This window comes from Rutidosis leptorrhynchoides, chromosome 1, assembly GCF_046630445.1.
Source record: "Rutidosis leptorrhynchoides isolate AG116_Rl617_1_P2 chromosome 1, CSIRO_AGI_Rlap_v1, whole genome shotgun sequence".
Lineage (NCBI taxonomy): Eukaryota > Viridiplantae > Streptophyta > Magnoliopsida > Asterales > Asteraceae > Rutidosis > Rutidosis leptorrhynchoides.
Window position 1 is genome coordinate 241,800,679 of NC_092333.1, and position 8,939 is coordinate 241,809,617.

The 8,939-nt window shown below is 33.4% G+C and overlaps 1 protein-coding gene across 1 annotated transcript; it reads left to right on the plus strand.

Annotated features, from left to right (window-relative positions):
- The first annotated feature begins 6,820 nt into the window (after positions 1–6,820).
- Positions 6,821–8,613, plus strand: LOC139868839 (putative F-box protein At1g47790). Its single transcript, XM_071857183.1, has one exon. It carries the CDS (start codon positions 6,894–6,896, stop codon positions 8,070–8,072), a length of 1,179 nt encoding a protein of 392 aa, XP_071713284.1. The 5' UTR covers positions 6,821–6,893; the 3' UTR covers positions 8,073–8,613.
- The last annotated feature ends 326 nt before the right edge of the window (positions 8,614–8,939 follow it).

Here is an 8,939-nt window from a genome sequence, read left to right on the forward strand (position 1 = left end):
CATCGCTTTCCTTTACAACCGGACGGTAGTTTACCGAAAGGTAATATACGGAGCAAGTATACTGGACGTGTTGCTTTCCTAATACAAGGTTAGCAAGTGGGTGACACAAAACCGCAAAGTTTTGAGCTAAAATTTTCAAATATGAAACCCACAAAACCCACAAAAACATTTTGCAAACACCGGTGAAGGGTTATTCCGGAAAACTTATCTAGGGTAAAAGCTAGAATGAATTTTCAAAAGATCAAATGTTTTCATAAAGATCGAATTTCCTAAAGGACTTATGCATTTTTGGTCAAAGGACTTATGCCCTACTAATAGGCATCAACCACATTTAAATTCAATAGTTTTCATTACCTCGTAACATTTTTGCTCAAAAATCACCCGAAATTTTCAAAATATTTTACTCGATCCTCAGCAATCTTTTCCCAACTTGTAACCTACGAAATATGAAAAATTTTGTTTGTCAAAATTTTACACACACTATTTTACTATGCGATCCTCTCAAAGTTTTATAAAAATAAATTTATTTTATTTGCCATTCGTGCAAATTTTTGAAATCATATATGTTATATAAAATAAAGTAAATAATTACTTATTTTTGACTAATACATATGAAATTTTACTTTCACTTTTACAAATCAAATCGTTTATTCAAAAGATATTTTACTTAGAGTATTACATGTTGTACATAACCCTAGTTTACTAAGAACTACGTTTCTTTTCTTACAATGTCACCTTAAATGATTTCAATAATATTTTCGTTGCTTATTATATAAAATTTTTCGTTGGTTATCCGTATCCAAGTCATCATGAAGACTTTACAACCGTCGAAACCAAGAGATTCATGTGTGTGTGTGTGTGTATATGTGTTGAAGGTACGTACTGCCACGTCATGCAGAGCCTTTGGGCATCCACTAACACTTAAACCATTCAAAATTATTGCGTTACCCCGAGGATCTTATTTGCCACACCTGTTGGAGCGATGCTTTTTCTTACATAACTCTAAGTCCTGACTTATTCCAAGGGATTCTCATTTAGTGATATTAACACCATCAGTATTCCGACTTCAATATTAGTCATAACCTGTTTGACATTTTGCAAAGTCAAGAAGCGATTAACTTCTCATCCTCATGCTCTATCCTTCATACCTCACTTTTAGCAACGGCTTCGCGCGTGAACGTGTTTGACCCAAAGACTTGTGTCCTGATAATTATCAAAACTATATTCAATTCATTAGTTTTCATTACCTAATAACATGTCACCCGATGATTTAAAGATTTTTAACTCGATCTTTTTCAACTCGTAACCTCTGAAATGCGAAAAACTATGTTCATCAAAATTTTTACACGATTATTGTGCGGTCCTCACGAGATTTATGAACAAATGAAAGTAATAAAATTTTTCTGTCACTTATGTGATTTATAAAATTCTATATGTATGTATATAATTAAGTTAATAAATTTAACCTTACTTATTTTAGGTTAGTACATACTAAGTTATACCTTCAAATTATTTAATAATCGCTTCTTTATCGAGTTATTTAACTTAAGTCAAACAGTTTTGGTGCAAAATGGTACACGTTGTACATACTTCTAAATTTACTAAGAACTTCGTTCCGTTATGTTGTCACATCAAACGTTTAAAGGTTTTTCAAAACTTCCTTGGTTGATTTTATTAAAGGTTTTCGTATTAGACTAACACCATGTTTGGATCACACTCCTTCTCACCCTTCGTTAGGGATGAAGCTTACTATTAAGATCTTTGTTAAAAACTCTTGAGCCACTTTGGATGGCAGATTTATAAAACTTATCAGGAAGTCTTTTCGCTCGTAAAATGTTCCATTTAAGGTAAGACATGGCAAAAACGTGGGCCGATAAATCAGTTTTCTGAGGTACAATTAGAGGTCACCCTATTGTAGGAAAGGCATTAGGTGGGTTTCTACTCTCAATATTTCACGGCTAATCGCAACACCCTCGTAAACATCATCTCTATGAATTAGTATGGAGGTACAAGAAATCATTTTTGAGATTCTTTTCACTTGGAGTAAACCATTCTTTATGACCAAGGGTTAACGTATCTTCTCATCCGCGCATCCCCTTAAGTATAAGGATAAATTCAGATCAACTCGTTCGTTGTATGGAGAATTCACTCTCGTTCAAAGATCACACCTTTCGTGCGATTTTCTTTTGGAAATGTAATGGAAATTACTTTAAAAATCTATGAATCATGTTATCCTCCTGGAAGGGACTGCTTAAAACATCTATAACACTAATGTGGTTATTCTATATATATCTTCCTTCGTTGGCTACAACTGTATGTTGTTCTAGTCGATGTTAACCCTAACTTCAACATGTAACTGAAAGGATAAAGTTACATTATGGAACTGTGCTTTCATTCCATCCAAGGATAAGTTCACATGCAGTATGTTGTGATCGCCATGTTTCCCATTCTATCTGTCAGCTTTATATTGCGACATGAGCGCTCAATGTTTTAGATGAGTCTAGTAACATTCATGATGCATTTCATGCATCCAGCTTACTGAAGATGCCTATAAGGCTAAAAACATCATCTTTCCTTTTATGAATATATATTCAGATGACTTATTCATGTTAACAAGAAACGAAACCAATTTGTTGATCTCTTAGGACAAGAGACTTAATTAATGGCATATACATATCCTTACTTTTATACGCCCAAGTACCTTTCAAGGTAAATAACTCACTTCTGAGCCCACGAGTCTCTCGGAGCTTTGGTACGCTCCTTCTTCTTCAAATTCGGTAGCATTGTAGGTCACTCTTTAAAATTTCGGGACAAAATTTTCATTAATAGGTGGGTAATGTAACGACCCGACTTTTTCGACTTACTTTTATGCTCGTTACTTTCAAGAAACTGCGTATTTGTGCATACTGAGCTATATTATATTCTGGGATCTTAATGCATATTAAATACTTTCGTTAATACCTTACAACGTGCCATTAAGTACATAGTTACTTAACTTGATCCCCGAATACTTTTATGATTGTTGGTGTCACTTGACGTTTAAAACGAGTTATGTACTTTGTACACGTTTAACTTTGGTCATAATTGGAATATTATGACTACGTAAAAATAATTGTTATTTTCTAATGATAATTACTTGGCTTATTGGTTGCTTAATTACGCTTAGTAATTTACTAATGCACACTAGTTAGTCTTGTTGGACTTTCTACCTTATTGGACTTTAGCCCACCTACTCTAGCTAATGGACCATTTAATTAACCCAACTTTAATAAGTTAATGACCCACTAATATGAAAGACAAATACCCATTAACAAGAGGCAACATACTAGCATTTTTGTTCACCATTACCATACATGTTGCATGGGATCCTAACAACTAGCACCACCTTTAGGCCACCACTAACCAAAAAACAAAAAGGTGTCACCTGTAGTGACCCGAACTTTTTCATGTTTATATATATTAAATGAAATTGATATTTACATGATTAAGTGTTTCCAACATGTTAAGCAATCAAACTTGTTAAGACTTGATTAATTGGAATAGGTTTCATATAGACAAATGACCACCCAAGTTGACCGGTGATTCACGAACGTTAAAACTTGTAAAAACTATACGATGACATATATATGGTTATATATATAGTTAACATGATTTTATTATAAGTATGTATCTCATTAGGTATTTTAACAATGAGTTATATACATAAAAATGAGACTATTAAATTAAGAAACTCGAAAACGATATATATAACGATTATCGTTATAACAACGTCTTACTAGGCACATATGAATCATATTAAGATATTGATACACTTGGTTAATTATGTTAAATGATAAGTAAATATATCATTAAGTGTATTAACAATGAACTACATATTGGAAACAACTGCAGGTGAATTCAACTGCAGGTGAATTCAATTATTTTTCGAATGCTATTGAAAAATAGGTATATGGTCAGTATCATGTTATGATCATTAGAGCTCGGAACCCAAAGTATGATCATTGAAGTTTGTGACGGTGAATTAAGAATGACATGTTTGAATAAAGTAGTTCTTTAATACAGGGAAATTACGTAGGTAGATGAATGCCCCACTATAATTGCTCTAATTCCTAAAGTTACAACTCCTAGTAAAGTTATAGTTTCAGAATTAAAAGAATAAAAAAAAAATTAAAAATTAAAAGTGGGCTAAAAAAGGTGGTCAAATTCTAACAAACAAAATTAAAAGTGTATTAGCAAAATTCTAACAAACAAAATTAAAAGTGGGCTAAAAAAAGTGGTAAATCAGAACCAATGTGATTTCATCCCGAGTAGATATATTCAAGACAAAATCCTAATTACTCAAGAACTGATGAAAAGATATAATAGAGCTCAATGACCTAAAAAGTGTGCTTTTAAGATAGACATCCAAAAACCTTATGATATAGTCAATTTGGAATTTTTAGATAAGATTTTCGTTATGTGTCAATCGTGAAGTTCATGGATTTTTCAAAGGAGGAATTAAGGGACTTGTGGCAAGGAGATCATATTTCTCCATATATGTTCGCTGCTGTTATGGTATATTCAACCTGATTATAATTCTGCTGATTACAAATTAAATTTCCCTATAGATGCAAGAAGATCAAATTTGTTCCATATTGTGCCATATATGATGCTATATGTTAAGAAAGGATGTGAAAGTTTCTGATATGATCCATGATAGTCATTGGAAGTGGCGTGATAAATGTATACAAGTTTCCAGAAGCTTAGAAATATTGCAGTTCCAATGTTGAATAAGCAAAGAAATGATAAGGTAGTTTGGTATACTGATAATAGTACAAAAGTTCCATTTAGCATTCAACAGGTTTGGATTTGGAAAGATTAAAGAATTAATTTCTTTTGGTTTACTCGGTGTAATCTAAGGCACATGCTTATTCTTTGGCTAGCTATGCACAAAATATTGTCAACTCATGATAACTTTCTTACATGGCAGCCTAATGCAAGTTTTAAATGTGCCTTATGTGATGGATGTCCAGATTCGAATGATCACCTATTAAAATGCCATCACTCCAAAAGAATATGGAATAGTGTGAAGGGGAAGTTACCTTTTAGAGGCCTTCAAGATAATTTACTCGATATTAAGAACAAGCTTTTCTGATGATCCTTATAAACATAACATTTGTAGTGTTATAAATAGGGTCTCAGTTGTTGTGGTGGTGTATTTTATTTAGAAAGAATGGAATTATAGAATTTAAGAAAATGGCAAGAATTAAAGTAGATGAATTAATAAATGCTCTTCTGGATAATGTAAAAACTATTAGCCTTAGGGCTTAGAGTTAAAAGATCAAGTGCAGTTTAAAGAGCAGCAGAGGAATGGGGCTTAGTTTGGATCAATATGCAGCTGCAATTTGGTTAAAATGGTCTTATAGATTGAGTTTGCTTAGTGTAGCGAGTCATGCTTATCTCAAGGCTTGAATATATATATTTTTTTCATTGGGTAACATGTCAAATCAGTTGTTTTTTATTACATCTTTTCGTAGCAATATAAGTTGGCTGCGTAACGTGTCAAAATAGTTTATTGGGTAAAATGTCAAAGTATAGTTGTTTTTGATTACCGATCAAATGGCTCAAATGGGGGTTGGGTTAAGTTGAAGCGCTATCATTTTTGTTTGTTATTTTCTATTGGATATTAAAAATATATAACATATTTTAGATATGATTATGATACCATTTAAACATAACAAAATGTTTTAGACATGATCAAGGTCTCAAGGGTTACTCAAGGAAGATGCATGCATAGTTGACTTTTAAAAGACAACATTCTTGTTGTTCAACGGTGTACATAAAAGAATTATAAAGTTGCATCATATAAATTTTAGTATGTTTACTCTACTCAAACACCCTACACGAGTTTTTTTTAGAAATATATATAATTGGCCACCCAGTGGCGGAACCAAGACTTTTTTTCACTGGGGCGAAATTTTTTTTTAAACCGTAGAAACATTTTTGGGCGAAACTAAGATGTTACTAGTAATACATCTTGGAATACTTGTCCTCTGTTTATCCATTTATCTTGTTGTTTTTCAGGAAGTATGTGCCAAAAAAGAGTAGCAATTAGTAAAAAAGAAAAAAAAAATAAAAATGGATGCTATGTTAGTAAGTAGTAATGTCTAAAAATAAAGCTTAACGGTTTGATTGAATGCATTAGTTTCTTTAAAACTCAACCCGAACAGAAAGGTTCGGTTGAATTTACAATAAAAAATGGTACTATTAATTTTTAATTTATGCCAACCGGTTGTTATTTTGTTTCAATCATGTTAGTTATTATTGTCAATTTGAGTTATAATCCCGCCAACGAAGCATTGCTTCAACGGCATCCCTTTCACCTTGTGTTGAGGCTGGGGGTTAGGTCATGGGTTCGAGCCTCGCTCTGCCCATCCTATTAATTAATCTGCCTAAAATATGAATATCCAGATTGACCCCAAGGGTGTTTTCTCCCGGATCCATTCAGGATTCAAACCCGGTCCGCCTGCCCCTCGGGATGGTTAAAGGATCGGGTTTCTGTAATGCGATTCGGGTTTCCTCCCGAACGCGTGTGTGTGTGCCCGCAAATGATGAGTGTCGTTAAAATAAATGATACATTGATAGAAGCTTGCCGTTCAAAAAAAATTGAGTTATAATCCCAATTTAGTACTCACACTTTTTACTTTGAACCGTTAAAAACAAACCGTTGAGCTTGTGTGCCGTTAGGCATACATTAGATTGTTGAGGGGTTTAAAAATAAATATTATGATATACTAATTGCTGCGGTGCAGATTACTTTCCTGGTACGTATACAGATCTCTCGTTTCAGTTTTATACTTTCTATATTATCAAAAATCCAAAACCCTAATAATCATCTAAAAATCAAAATTAAAATGTCTGACCACATACCTTTTGAAATTCAAACGGAAATTATTAAAAATCTCCCCGTGATATCATTGATCCGATTCAGATCAGTTTCAAAATCGTGGAAGTCTCTGATCGATAGCTCTGAGTTTATTGTTAATTATCACGTCAACTGCTCTCAGCTGCAACATAATCTGCTTGTAAGGTATATTGATGCACAAGAATTATATGAGTGGAATTTAGAAGATGAAAATTATCTATCGATTGTGGATGATGTCACTTTTCCCCAAAATTGGTTTCCGTTAATTGTTCCAACTTCTGTTAAAAAACTTGGTAGGCTTCCATTAATGTTAGGTACCTCTCAAGGTCTGTTTTCCTTTTACAATACTCCTGTAGGGAGTAATAGGCACAAAGAGATGACCGTTGTCATTTGGAATCCTACAATTGACAAATCAGTTAGTGTTGTTGTTCCTAATGTGTTTCGAAACTACCCCCTTGACACTGTTGTTGGCTTTGGGGTTTGTCCTCGAACCATGGACCCTATGCTTGTCAAGATTACTTATAGTTCATCTTGTCTCTACAATATGATAATGTGCATCCCTTTTCAAGTTGAGATTTTTACGTTGAGCTCAGGGGTTTGGAGGAGTTCTTCTAATAATATGCCTCGTAAATCACTTACATTGTCACGGGACCAGGCGAGCTTAGATAGGTTTATATACTGGCTTGCTACTGATAGAATTCGTAAGACCGAGGGTGATGGATATGACCTGAACAACATTATTTTATCCTTTCATATGATATCTGAAGAATTTGCAGACATTTATCTCCCAGATAGTTTAGCACGACTTGGTAACTGTAGTTTGACTATATCTGAGTTAAAGACATCTCTTGTGGTACTTGAAATCAATATGGTGGGTGAGAAACGAGAATATTGTGTATGGAAGATGGATCATGGTGTTCCAAATTCATTTAAAAAGTTATTCGTTTTTAAGGCACCAGAAACATCACCATTAAATATACATATGGTTATTGGATTTAGAAAAACCGGCGAACCTATGATTGACATGTTGTATGACACTGATGAACGAAATGCACTTGTTGTTTATGATCCTGACTCCGATCGCATCAATTATATTGGTATTTATGGAGTTGGGTTTCCTTACTTAGCAACTTCATATATGGAAACACTTCTATTACATAATTATTGAGATTGTGATATATTTTTCAAAAACATACTATTCACTTTTGGACATCAGTTGAAGAAAGATGGTGACAGAATGCCAAATGGTAGAGCTAAGAACACACTGTTGGCTTTGGACTAGGCAAGCTTGACATGGGGATTGGAGTACATTCATAGTGGATATCAGTGTTGGTAAGAACATTGTGTACAAACATCTTGTTTATGAATTTCAATAAAACTATAACAGATACATTTTTTTTATTTTGGTTTGTCAATTGTTAACTATTTTGCTATTTTATTATTGCCACAGATGTGTTATTCTATTTTTTTCTAGAATTATTTACATATATTCTAAGTGAACTCCGTGAGCGTACAGTGGGGTCTGCAACTATCTGAGTTGCACTTTGATAGAGAACAAGCTAAGGCCAAGCCCAACCCAATAGTGATATGGAACAACCCAAGGCCAAAGCCCAATGGAAAGGCTACAAATATCAGTGATTGTTAGCTAGGGTTATTCAGTCATAATTTTATGTGTGTTTTAGGTATCGGCTCTTGAGAGCTTGGGCAAGTTCTTCTCTGATTATATCTTTATTCTTGTTGTTTTTCATCCATTAATAATTTCAGTATTTCAATCTATATTAATATCATATTTGTCATTGTTTCGTCCATTAATAAATTCAGTATTTCAATCTATATTAATATCATATTTGTCATTGTTCTTCATCACTGTTACTTATCACACTTCGTTCCGTCTACATGTGATCCTTTGATTGTTTTTTTTTTTTTTTTAAAGATGTTTGATGTTGGAGACGTTGCATAGGAGTCAATCCCGCCTTAATGTTAAGGAACATCAGGTATTTGTTCATCCTTTTTGTTGTTAAGTGTGAGATCAATG

Coding starts and splice junctions, on each gene's coding strand:
- LOC139868839 (XM_071857183.1), top strand. CDS start 6,894: ATGTCTGACCACATACCTTTTGAAATTCAAACGGAAATTATTAAAAAT.